The sequence below is a fragment of the Bos mutus genome, chromosome 18 (assembly GCF_027580195.1).
Source record: "Bos mutus isolate GX-2022 chromosome 18, NWIPB_WYAK_1.1, whole genome shotgun sequence".
Classification (NCBI taxonomy): domain Eukaryota; kingdom Metazoa; phylum Chordata; class Mammalia; order Artiodactyla; family Bovidae; genus Bos; species Bos mutus.
Genome location: NC_091634.1, coordinates 56,817,157 through 56,830,760, shown reverse-complemented (window position 1 = coordinate 56,830,760; position 13,604 = coordinate 56,817,157). Strand labels below are relative to the sequence as shown.

At 45.9% G+C, this 13,604-nt stretch overlaps 1 protein-coding gene across 2 annotated transcripts in view; it reads left to right on the top strand.

Moving 5' to 3' along the window:
* The window catches only part of WWOX (WW domain containing oxidoreductase), a 907,225-nt gene that overhangs the window by 542,186 nt on the left and 351,435 nt on the right, over window positions 1-13,604 (top strand). The window contains exon 9 of one of the 2 annotated variants that reach the window (XM_070388666.1): window positions 9,747-13,291. The exons of the other annotated variant lie outside the window; for it this stretch is intronic. Coding sequence (XP_070244767.1) covers window positions 9,747-9,842 — 96 coding nt within the window. The 3' untranslated portion in view covers window positions 9,843-13,291. Of the gene's footprint in view, window positions 1-9,746; window positions 13,292-13,604 lie in introns of those variants that run through there. 2 annotated transcript variants of the gene reach the window in all.

Below are 13,604 nucleotides of genomic sequence, written 5' to 3'. Positions count from 1 at the left end.
CTGCTGCTGCTGGTTGTGGCGATTATGACAGTCATGGTGGTGATAACAGTTTGGATGGTGGTCGTGAGGGTGCTGTTGACTGTTGATAATCGTGATATCGTGGGTACCGTGTGCTGAGCACTTGCTTTGCTCCATCCACAGCTCTGTGGATGTGATGGCTTTGACTCTTCACACCCACCCCATGAAATGCATACGGTCACCATACTGTCCTCATTTGACACATAGACTGAAGCAGGACTCAGAGCTCAAGGATATGGTTCCAGAGACTGCTCTCGCCAGCACTTCCAGACTTTGGTGAATGATTTGTCTTTCGCTTTTGTAAAATGAATGGGGCTGGTACATGTGGTAACAGATGTAAATCGTCACCTTCATCTGTCTTGATTCTCTTCCCCCGGCCTTCCTGCCTTCACCTTCCCTCTTCCTGCCCTCCCCGCGCCACCCCACCTGCTCCCGTCTCCTGCGTTAGATTCGTCTGCCTCTTGGTTTGCTTTTTTAAATTGAAGTGTGGTTGACTCACAGTATCGTGACTGTCGTGTCAGTTCGGGTGTATGGTTCTTGCGTTCATCTGTCTTCCAGTGACTGCTGCCTTTGCAGTCAAGGTCCATGAGCTTTCCAGTGAATTCTTTATGCTCCGTCTCCATTTTCCTTTCTTTCTTTGAGCTTTGCTTCTGCCATGACCTCCAGCTGTCCCCTCCACCAGCTGTGGGTTAAGAGGGAGCTTGGTGCTCCCCACTCTCATCTCGGGCTAAGGCTTCCAATATTTGTATTCTGCGGCACTCCGGAGATTCTCAACACTCTCCCAGGTTGCGAAGGAAAAGTCATCCAAACTGCTCGGTAATTGAATTCAAGAGTGATGGACCGAAAACTATTAATGCATTTCCTTCCCTGAACCCGCTCAAGAGGATCCCATCTTGGGCCCACCTCCCAAATGCAAGCTCCGTTAACTTTTAGGGTTATTTCTTTCCAGTCTTTCTTCTCTGTACTCTGCTTTATCATTGTTGTTGTTTTGGGGCATGTTCTGAGCTATTATCATCTTCATACTATCCATGCAATTTAAAAGTATTTTTTGACATTTTTACAGCTCTCCAAAGGCTTCCCATAAGGTATTTTACGAATATAAGATGCAATCAACTCTTAAGATTGTGCTGTTCTTTTATGATCCACTCAGAAAGGGAAAAAATGTTGTCTACTAAACAACGATCCAAAGCTTTCTTCTCTCCAGAGCTCGTGATCTCATATCTGTTTTTAAAAGGATCTTTTAAGTTAGACAGTGAATTTGTCATACATCAGATGGCCATTCCCATATGTTTCCATTTCTGAAAACATAGTGAATTTGGGTCAGAGTGCTGAATCGCTGCCTAATCTTTCTGAAGACATTTTAAATGTCAGTTAAACTCAACGCGGAGAGCACCACCAGTGGACTTATTACTTCCACTGGAATGTGGAACGTTTTAGCTCTGACCAAGTTCATAAGGAAAAACATGTTTAAACACACATGAAAGACAAACCGTCATTTATGGTGGCTGCGTGATGGTGAGATGTATGTGCTAGACTGTACTTAACTCTTCTCTTCATCATCAGACGTTTAGGTTCCAACAGGCTTCTCCTGAGCCCTCCTTACTGTGTATATGGAATCACACAGTTCAGTGAACCGTGCTGGGGTGGGTGGGGACTGGCCTGGGCTGGGGGAGAGGGTCCCCGGGGCCACGTTCTGAGGGGGAGATGCCCTTCGGCACCCCACAGCAGAGAGAGGGAACGAGGGCGTTGGCAACCCCACCCTATCCAGTGCCCCTTGATTAGCCCAAGGGCACACTCACAGCCTGTGACCCCGCCTGGGGTCAGCCAGGTCGCCCCTCGTCCCCTGGGCAGGAGGGCCCTGGGGTCCATCTGGGTGGGAGCAGGCCGAAGAACATAAAATCAGCTCCCAGACGGCCCTTGTGGCAGCAGCGATTACAGCCAAGGGAAGGCTAAATTCTAGAGGCTTGCACTGTCTCCAAGGAATATACTAATTGAGAAATAACATCCATAAAAAATAATTCAATACTAGTATGTAAAGCTGAAAACAATAACCGAGTGTGACTGGCTGTCTGGAATTAAGCAAAGTAAGATGAAGTGTCTTTTGCCAGCAGACATTCCCGGCACAGGGGAGCAAGGACCTGGGTGAATTCTGCCATCTCCTCACCGTCCCACCATCCCACCTCTGAGGGGCCGGTGCCACCGCTGGCTGCACGGACCGTCATTCTCAGCAGCAGCTTTCAGCGCCTTGCTCTGCAGTTTCTCTGGGCAGCAGCTGCTAGGAAAGAGGGTCACTTAAGTCTTTTTAGAGGCACAGCAGAGTTCGGCTGCGGAGTCTGTGGCCCTGCAGCCAGCCGTGTACCGGTAAATGCTTACCAACTGGCTCTCTGCAAGAAACATAAATTACAAGTGTGTGCATATACACACAAACACACACAGTTATTATACATTAAAGATACGATGGATGTGTAATGCTTAGTTCATAAATGGTAATAGTATACACAGTACTCTTTCTTTTTGCAACCTCATGGACTGCAGACCACCAGGCTCCTCTGTCTTTGAAATTCTCCAGGCAAGAATACTGGAGTGGGTAGCTATTCCCTTCTCCAAAGGATCTTCCTGACCCAGGGATCGAACCGGGGTCTCCTGCATTGCAGGCAGATTCTTTGCCATCTGAGCTACCAGGAAATCAATCACCGCTATCTAATTCGAGAACATTTTTATCTCCCCTTGCAAGAAATGCCATCCCCATTTCCCCGATTCCAGCCCCCTGATAGCCAGTAATCTACTTTCTGTCTCTATGGATTTGTTTATTTGGAATAGAATATTCCATATGATGGCACCCTACAACATATGACCTTCAGCGTCTGGTTTCCTACACTTAGCATAATGTTTCTAAGTTTCATTCATGGTGCCGCGTCTGGCAGATCCCCGTTCCTTTTTGTGGCTGAATAGTATTCCGTTGTGTGGAAGAACCACGTTTTATTTATCCATTCACCAGCTGACGGGCACTGAGTTTTGCCCACTTTCTGGCCATTTTGAATTATGCTGCTATAATAGTTCCCTTTGAATACCTATTTTCTATTCTCTCGGGTGTAAACTCGGGAATGGGATTTCCCGATCATATGGTAATTCTATCTTTGACTTTCTGAGAAGCTACCACTGGCTTTCTGCAGTGTCTGCACCATTTCACATTCCCACTCACAATGTGTGAGGGTTCCAGTTTCTCTCCATCCTTGCCGACACATATTTCTCTCTGCTTATTTGCTTGCTGCTTTTATTATGGTTGTCTTAGTAGACGTGAAGTGGTATCTCATTGTGGTTTCGATCAGCATTTCCTGAGTGACTAATGACGCTGAGCCTCTCTTATGTCCTTGTTGGCCATTCGCATCTCTCCTTTAGAGAAATGTCTATTCAAGTTATTTGTCCATTTCTGCATTGGATTGTTTGTCCTCGGTTGCTGCCTTATAATATTCTGGATGCTAGACCCTTATGAAATATGTGATTTGCAAATATTTCCTCCCACCCTGTGGGTTATCTTTTTACTCTCTAGATAGTATCCTTTGATGATGAAGTCCAATATATCTCTTTTCCCTTTTGTTCCTTATGTTTTGGGTGTTGTCTCTAAAACTCACAGCAAGCCGTATGGTTGTGTTCAGGGGTAAGGAAATAATTCCCACCTAGACTGGGGACACTGCAGATTTGCATGGCAGCAGGCATGGATAAGGGTGTAGTGAAGAATCGGGGATGTTAATACAATTGCATTGTACTTAGATTGACTCCAATTCATTCCCCCAAGGGCTTTGCCACCCAAACAGAATCACAGTTCTGTTAGCAAGGAAGGCATAAGGATTTGTCTGAGGCAAGCAAGTAACAGATCTTAGAACACAAGTGCATGAGAGCATCTCACCTTTAGAAATCTAAAAACAAGGTTGGCCAGAGCAGTGTGGGGGGTCTGAGGATGTGTTTGGTGATTCTCCCAGAGCAGTGTGGGGGGCCTGAGGATGTGTTTGGTGGTTCTCCCAGAGCAGTGTGGGGGGCCTGAGGATGTGTTTGGTGGTTCTCCCAGAGGTGGTCAGGGGAAGAAACACACAGGAAGGGCAAGGATCCCTCAGGATCCCCAGCAGGAAGCTGTAACTGTCCACCGCTCTGTTCTCTGCTCAGCCTGGATGCTTTGAGGTTTCACAGTAAACCGATCCCTGACTTAGAAGGGTGGAGAGATGTGTAAAGAATAAAAAACATAGCTGCAGACCTCTCTTGTGATGCTGGAGCTGAGAGCTCTTCATCCTGTGGATGCTCAGTGACCCCAGTAAGACCCGTATTACGCAGCTTCCTTCCTGCATTCAGTTCAAATGCGCATGTCCTTTCCTACTCAGCATCGGTCTGATACAGCACAGACTGACTGCTCTCAACTCACAGACACTTGCCTCATTTTGTATCCAGTTTTACTTTCCAGAAGCCCAGCTACGACTTTATTTTTTAAATGAAATTTTGCAGGTCATTAGCCCATAATGATTGAACGATTCTGGTTGTTAGCATAAAACACAGCTGTATACACGCGAGGTAACCTTTATTGTTTAAATATCATTCAGTGCCTTCACATAGCACACAGGAAAATTGTATTTTTTCAGACTCCTCAGCCATTATGGAAATGACTTATAATTTCATTCAGAAATGTTACAAATGCAGTTCATTGTTTCACTGCGGCAAACTTGGCCTAGGACTCCAGGTCAAGAATACTGACATTTTTTATGTGGAAGAGGGGCCTACAGCAGGCAGAGCTAAGAAAGGTTTAAGCCATATGGTCAGGTTCTTAATAATCCAGGCTTGTGATAGCAATGACCTGGATTCAAATCCCTCTGTGTGTGTACACAGAGGCCCAGATGTCAATTTCCCCATCCAAAAAAATAAAATGCGTAAATGGCATCTACTTTTTAGAGTTATGGGCTTTCCTGGTGGCTCAGTCAGTAAAGGTCTGCATACAATGTAGGAGGCCCGGGTTTACTCCCTGGGTTGGGAAGATCCCATGGAGAAGGAAATGGCAGCCCACTCCAGAGTTCTTGCCTGGGAAATCCCGTGGACAGAGGAGCCTGGGGGGCTGCAGTCCCTGGGGTCACAGAGAGTCAGACTGAGCGACTAAACACTTGTTCTTTCTTTTCCACCTCTTATGGTTACTGGCAGACTTAGGGAAATGAGACCTTCACGAGGTCCGCACGGTGCCTGCCCCGTAGCGAACCCTTGGTGCCTTACAGCTGCTGCCATCATTTCTGCTGTTGTCGTCACTGTTCACACGCTCACTGTTCGTATTAGCACTAGTATCACGGTGACACTCTGGCCGGGGGGATGCAGACCCCCGTCTTCAGGCAGCGAGCCCAGGCAGGACCTGTCGCAGAAGGTGCAGGATGAAGGCAGCGGGCCGTCTGTCACCTGCGGCTGCTGGAACCTGTCTGTCCTTGGGCGAGTCAGCGACAAAGACATGACTTTCCTTTTGTGCATTAACTCTTCGCCTGGCATACTGCACATCTCCACGGTTCATTATTTAATTCATCGTCGTCATATAAGCATTTGAGAAATCTGTACATGATATGATGTCTTCATATTATTGTAATCTGTAAATAATTGATGTCTTCAGGCTGGCTGTTTCTTCAGTCAGCCCGTTTTGTGTGTTGCTGGTTAAGGAGAACGCTCTTTGAATGATGGTGCCGATGGTGGTGAAGGCAGCGGTGATGTTGCTGATGGTGGTGAGAGGAGCCTGAATTTGCTGCGTGCTCGAAAGATGCTAGAGAGCATGCTGAGCACTTTCCAGACAGTGTGCCATTCACACTTCACAGATAGTCTCTTTCTACATACAAGGGCCCTGAACACTTTAGTTAACTTACCCATGACCTCAGGTAGAGGGTCTTAAGTCCAGCAATCTGGCCCTGAAAGTTGGCTCTGTACCACTCTGTGGCTGAGTACAGATGGGGAATGGAAGCCTTTCAATTCCAAGGGCCACTCTTAGACTGCAGCAGAGTTTTCTCCAAAATGGGTCTTGATGGAGTGAGTACTTACAAGGTCTTGGACATCAAACTTGGGATTTTAGGACACTTCTCGGTCTTCCTGAATCTAAAAAAAGAATTTGAAGTACAGTTTTCCTCACAGATTTCTGGAAAAATACCATTTGAGAACACCAAGCCTCACTGCCAATGAACATTAATTTCCAGGCATGATCTTGAGTTGTCATTCTTTGATTCCATGAATACACAACTTGCATTGCACTAGGCCCTGGGGATATAGTCTAGTGGGCAGGACCTTTATGTTCCTAAACCTCTATTTTCTTATCTGTAAAATAAGGACTATAATGACATCTGTTTAATATATTTGAGGATAGAGTGAAGCATGGTGCATGAAGTATCTAGTTGAGTGGCCGGCATACAGTAAGTGCCCAATAAATGCTGGCTAATTACTATCATTATCATCATCATCATCCTTGTTATTGTCAAATGAATGCAAAAACGTGAGGTTCAAGTAAGTGAGTAAAATGAAAGACAGTTGATGAACAAGAAAATCAGGTGATGTCTAAGCTAAGACAAAGAACCTGTTATGAATGTTTAAACCTTCAGGATCCAAGAGCCTCCAGGACAGTCCTACTGGTGCTTGCTCAAAGAGTGGATGGTGAATACTTGAGGCTGGCGGTGGAATGGCTCTGAAGGTCTAGTGTTGTGTGCATGCGTGCGTGCGTGCTTAGTCATGTCCAACTCTTTGTGACCCCATGGACTGTAGCCTGCCAGGCTCCTCTGTCCATGGGATTTTCCTAGGGAAGAATACTGGAGTGTGTTGCCATTTCCTCCTCCCGGGGATCTTCCCGACCCAGAGCTATCAGTTCAAGAACACTCTTTGCATCTTTTCTGGAACCTTCTTCTTAATTGGGATTGGCTAACTGCTTCAACAACTAGTTGCCGGAACTGAAGTTGATTTCTTGTTCACACAGCATAGTGTAGTTCACACAGTATAGACATGCAGCAGCTGGCGTCCCACACAGTGATTCAGGGACCCGGGCTTTGACATTTGGGTGTGGTCTGACCATAGGGCCTCCAAATTCTCTGCTAGATCCCCAAAATCCAGATTTTAGGAAGAGGAAGGTAAAGAACAAGGCTTCTAGGAGGTTTTCAGTGGGCCAAGCCTAGAAGTGGTGAGATCACGTCTACCTTCTTTCCATTGGCCAGAACCCAGTCATGTGGTCACCAACTGCAAGGCAGGCTGGGAAATGTAGTCCAATATGCCTTTGATCGACAAGAGAAATGTTTTTGCAGACTGATTGCTGCCTCTGCCTGGCTCTCTGGTGTTGATTACTTACTATATTGCCTTTTTTTTTTTTTTGCCTCTTGGGAAAAAATTAATTATTGTCCATATTCATCCCAAATATATCTGTTGATTAGTGTCATTTTGTGTTTCAGAAAGAGCACTGCCTGGGCTGGGGGCCAGAACTGCGCTTTCAGTTCCCTGCTTGGCCACTCAGCCGTCCTTTGCTGGGTCAGCTTGGGCTATGCAGTGAGCATCTCTGTCTTAAATTTACTGATCAACAGGATTGGAGAAATTGTACCTGCCCATGGATGGTGTTGGCTGAGGATGACTCAACATAATCCATGAAAGTTCCTTGTAACCAGGAGTGCTGGCCAAAAGGAAGCAGTTGTCTCAAAACAGACCCTCCCCACCTGAAGAGGAAGACAAAATTAGAAGAATATGTTGTATAGCCACGCATTACTCAATGTGCATTTTTGTTCCTAACTGTCAACATGGCAAAAAACAAATGAAAATCAGATATAAAGAGGCGGCCCTGACAGCCACAAGCTTATGCTCATTTCCCCAAATCCCTGAAGTGGGTGCATGGTGATGACCGCATTGGTAGAGGTGTTCAGCCCAGTGAGAGAGTGTGCCCCACCCCCATTCACTCTTGATTCTGCTGCTCCAGCCTAGGACCCCCTTAGTCAATTTTCCTGAGCTCCTGCTGGCTCATCTGAAAACTGGGAACATCTGTCCGGCTTCATGAGACAGGGATGAAGAGCAAATAGTGTCATAGAAAAGTCACTAGCACCCCCCCACCCCACCCCAAATCCCTGACTCTTTGAGGGAATCTAGGTTTTTTCAAGTCCAGTCTTCTTCTCTCCTTTCTGAGGAAACTGAGGTCCAGAGAGATGGGTGACTTGCCCACATTCCATAAGAAAAGATGGATGGAGCTTAATCCGGAACCCAAACACGGTACCAGCAAGACTGGCACTCCTGTAACTCCACGGCATTGTCTCCGTAACATCCGGCAAAACCACTTTGCGGAAGTTAAGCCACTGAAGGCAAGGACGCCGTTGCCATTTTAAATCCAAACGGAGGTTCTGCCCGGTGCTTGTGGAATCTGGTTCAGAAAGAGTGAGCATCAGGTTCAGATTGACACAGCTTTTCAAAGCAGGGGAAAAAAAAAAAATCTTGCCTTTCTCTGGCTAGAGGTCAAATGTCCAAAAAAGCTAATAACAGTACAAGAGGGACCCAAGGATGTAATCAACAAATGAAAGGAAAAAAAAAAAAGAGATGAGGGAACAAAAGGTATGTTATCATAATATGCCCCTTTCTGTTAGGTAGTCATACCCTGGAATCACTGTACAGCCTGTACTTGCGTCCTTAGGCAGAAAGCACCTTATCATTCCCAAGCTTAGCCATATATTTTCCCCACCAAGGGAGGTTTTTTCTTTTTTTTTCTGGAGGTGGGGGAGCAGTTTGTTTGTCATTTTGTTTCTTAAAGAGATTTACAGTGATTCTCTCTATAGAGTTTTTTCGATACATATATATTTTTAATTTCTTACCGTCTCAGGGGTAAATAAATATATTAAAATAAGCTATGGGATGTACAGCAGAGTATAACAATGATAAATGATGTTGTGTGTAATTTTTCTACTATTAACATAAAGTAATATAAACTGAAGGACACTAGTCTATTGAGAGGCTTAGAAGCTAATGTTCCATATCAGATGTGGCCAATGTCAGAACTGCATACAGATTAGGCAGTGTCCTTTTCTCCCCAGGGGAATTAAAGTTTGAGACACCACTCGCTGCCAGTGGTTTTACGGCATTTTGTTGGGGCCGGTGATGTCTTTCCTGGTCTATTAATTCAGGAGCCGTAAATGACAGTGTGAGCAAAATGCTTTTCCAGTGGGATGCATTTCATTTATGTGCGCTTGTATGGCCCCCACCTCGCCAATCCGTTTTGTCACAATAAGTGTTTTTAAATTGTCTACATTACCTCCACTTCATCATGGCCCCCCACGTTGGTGTCTTCTTCAAGGCTATTAGGTAAAGGCTGAAAATACGGAAAAGTCTGTTTTTAAAGAAAAAGGGAAGCAGTGCAGAAAAGTTCATCTGGAGTGAGTCTTCTCTCTGGCTCTTTTTTTTTTTTTTTAACCAGAGAGTTCATGGCCAGGGTACCCTCTACCAGGAGGAATGAAAACCCCAGGGCGAATGCTTACAAAAACCTTTTTTTTTTTTTATTTCCTGGTGTCCATCTGGGTTTGCAGACACACATCCCCACACATGTGATTGCTGAATTTGTTAGAACTCTTCAGCAAGGCAGATTTTCTTTTAAACGTGATTTTCTCACCAGTGATACAGTCTTGAAAGCTGGAGGTGTTTTGTATTATTTTAGATAATCTCTTTGTGACATCTCACTGTAGAGCTCATAAATCCACTCCAAATCCTTTTTTATGTAGGTGAGGGGAGCAGAAGCCCAGAGAGATGAAGGAAACAGTTCAAGGTCACCCAGCTCCCGGTCGGCCCAACGGAGCCCTGAACCCCGAGTCCTCTAGTGCGTCCTCGCTGGTCTTTCTGCCGCCCCGTTCTGCTCCATCTCTTTACATTCTCCGGACACGCATGTTAAAGGAAACGTGAAGAAGAGAAGGGGAGAAGCGGATGAGTCATTGAGAGAACAAATCTAGTGAGATACCTTTGGTTGTGTCGACAGAATTACACCCCACAGAAGAATTGAAAATACATGTCAATCACAGTTCCAGCTCTAAGCGTAACTAAAGAAGAATTTTTGTGTGAATGAATGCATTTCCTTGAAGTGCATCCCAGCTTTGGAGCAGGAATTGGGAACCTCCCCCCACGCCCGGATTTCAGGCATTGGAGTTGGGATTGATTCTCCTCTCCTCCTCATTAAAGTGGTAGAAGGGAACCAACGCTCGGGTTTCGCCATGCACATTGTTCTCCTCCGTTTTGGCTCTGACATGATACGTTTGCCACGGTTCATAAATTTTATCTTTGCACTAAAAACAGGGTTAGAATATCTTCAATGCAATTATAAAAATGTATTAAAACTGAGAAGGAGAAAAAATATGGCGGTAGATGCGATTTTAATGATTGTATAAATGTTCACTGTTCCGTAGCAAAGAAAGAAGTCAGGCTCTTCAGCCAGGGTATTTCCGAGGAATTGCAGGGAAGGGCCAGGCTTTCCATTCAACACAGGCCATGCGCTTTCAGGAGAAAGGCAGATGCGTTGCTCTGAGATGTTACTTGGAAAGCGGTGACCAGATGGAGTGATGTGAACAGATTCTGATTCCGTAGTAACCTCTAGACAGTGTGAAAACCACCCCTGGAAGAGGCTGTTACTCTCAGCTTCTTCCTTCTCCTAAGAAACTGGAGGAATGCAGACCAGTCAGGCACATACAATCAGAACTGGCCTGTGACACGCATCACCATTCAGAGACTGTCATAGGGTCTGTCGTTTGCTTCCTGTGGTAAATGTTTTGCAACATAAGCTGGTAATCAGAGGACAAGTCAGAGACAGCTAAGATTCCACTGCAGGCATTTGGGGTGCGGTACATGTGGGAATTCTCCTGATTTCAGGTCACTTTTGAGAATGGGAGAGAGATTCAAAAACACAAAAGCTTTGTTGGTTAAGGTCCATGTGTCAAGTCTAGATCAGATTTGTTACAATCATAGCAAAGTTCTCCAAAGATGACATTATTTTTTTTCCCTTCCCTGCCCTCACTTGACTTTTTTTTTCTTCTTGAACAGTCTGATCATTTAGAACATTGTAGCGAGGCGTTCCCTAATATAAACCTCAAGGCAGCAAGCTCTCTAAGGGCAGTTTTGTAAAACACAAAAATTGTCAGCGGAAATTTTGCCCTGGGTGACAGCTGATTTCTCCCATGCTACCATTTTCTGGGCAGTTGTATATGCTTTTCTCTTTCTTTCTCATTTTTTAAAAACACTTCTGAGGAGAGTTGCCAGCATTTGAATGCAGTTGAAATTGGCAAGGAACCTGGGTTTTAACTGGGGGAGGGGGAGTTCTTGAACTCTCCCTTGGCAGGTGCCCTTTCTGCCGTTTCACTCTGTCTCTGCACACAGTTCCCTGCAGTTTTAAAGTGGGTGGTGAGTTTGGGGTTGCAGACCTCTTATGAACACGGGCACAGACCCTCAGCCCCGCCCCCGCCTTCGTGTGTCTGGATCAGTCTCATCTCACTTTCTGACAGAGGGACATTTCAGTTTCCACTGAAAAGATTAAAGCTGCCCGGGATTTACGGTCTATACAGGGTTTTGCGATCTTGTATGTTTTTGAAGTCAGATTCCCCTGATCTGAAAGGCTCTGGTTTTGTGACTTGGGGTAAAAAGATCACTTAACCCCTGTCAACCTTCTATCAGCAAAACGGGAGAAAAATAGTGCCTGACTTGTAGGTTCAGTGAGAATTTAATGAGGTAGTGAGTGCACAGGGCCTGCCACGGAATCTGGCTCACAGAACGCTGCTGCGGCCACTTGCTCTCACTGTCCTTGTTATTCAGCAGCGTTGCCGTGGTGAAAATGGCTGAGGGTGTGCCGAGGAGTGGTTCTCACGCTTAGACCAGACGCAGTGGTCTATACACGTATGTCATGGCTCAGACGGTGAAGAACCTGCCTGCAATGTGGGAGACCTGGGTCGATCCCTGGGTCGGGAGGATCCCCTGGAGGAGGGCATGGCAAACCCACTCCAGTGTTCTTGCCTGGGAAATCCCATGGACAGAGGAGACTGGCGGGCTACAGCCCACAGGTTTCCAAAGAGCCGGACACAACTGAGCGACTGACACTTTCACTTTCACATTATGCACAAAAAACAGCGGGTTTGGCAGGGGGTGGCGGCCAGAGTCTAGAGGGGCTGATGTTTATTGAATGCATACAGCGCATTGTCATGCAGGCTCTGTATAAGTCCTTTAGTGTATGTTAATATTCCCAGCGATGCTGTGGGATGTGGCATGATGTAGTACAGAGAGGGAGTGTAGCTCTGTAAATGCAAGGGAACCAGTGAGTGCTGGGAAAACATGGCTGTTCAAATAAACCGGAAGTTAGTGATCTGTGGAAGGCTTTGGAAACCCACTGTATTAGTCTGGAACTTTCTTTGCTGCTAGAGTGTAATTTAGCTTGAGAATGGAGACCATACAGTTCCTCTCCCACCCCCCACCCCCAACCTAGTGCATAACTTTGTTCTCAGCACCTACCTATTTAAATATTTGGGAGTATAGTGATGTTCGGAACCGATAAATGAGTGGATGAAGCAGTGAATGAGTAGGGAAAGAGATGAGTTGACTTTTATCACCAGGCCTGCCGTAGAATCCTGGTGCCTCACACTGTGGCTGCTGGCATTGAGTAGGTGCTCTGTAAAAAGAGGGAAAAAAAATCATAATTTAATATTAAATACTGGAAAACATTTTCTTGGAGGATCCAACGGTCCTAATTTATTCCTTTCACAGGGTGCATAGCCCTTTTACATAGCCCCATGGGCTCCTCCTTAAATAAAAATGTGTGGCCACGCAGAACTAAGGTGCCACCCGCCTTCAAGCCACCACCTTGCTCCAGCATGTAAGTTTAGTGGCTTTGCAGTGCCTTTCTCTTGGCCGAAGAAGCTGCTGTCAAAATTGATCTCCACTCTCAAAAGCACGGAATTTATTTGTCAGGTTCATGCAGAATTCTGTTTTATACGGAGATTTTGCGTTCATGCAGAAAAGCATTACGGGTTTTCCTGGAAGTAAAGTCAGAAGGGATCTATTGGAAATGGGGGCGACAGGGAAACTTAAACAGAATTGAATAAATAAGAGAACTCGAAATTGAATGCTGCCTCCTTCTGCCTAAATCGCCATCAGCGGATTGAGACAGGTGTGTGTGTCTGTGTGTCTGTGTGTGTCTGTGTGTGTGTTTCTTGAGCAACAGTGTAGCATCTCCTTCTTTGTGGACCAGATGCAGAGGACGGAGAGCAGTAACCACATTACCACGAGGTGGAAACTCTTCTCGCAAGACAGCTCTCTCTCCTTCATCTCCCAAGCAGGCATGACCCCACGTCAGGGGCGGCTGGTGGCCGACAGGTCCGCGGTCGCCACTTTTTAATCAGGGCTGGGGGCCTCTTGGAGAGCCTAGGAGCTCAAGTCCCTCCTCTGTGCGCCTTTCCCGAACACAGCTCACCCTTGCTAATAAATTCCGAGGGCTGACATTGCCTGAGCTGCCTGGTCTTTGCCCTCAATTTCATTGAGATGGGCCATTGAAAACTCATTACAAGCTGTTTAGACTCTGACTTTGACTTTTGCTCGGCAGCGAGCAAAAT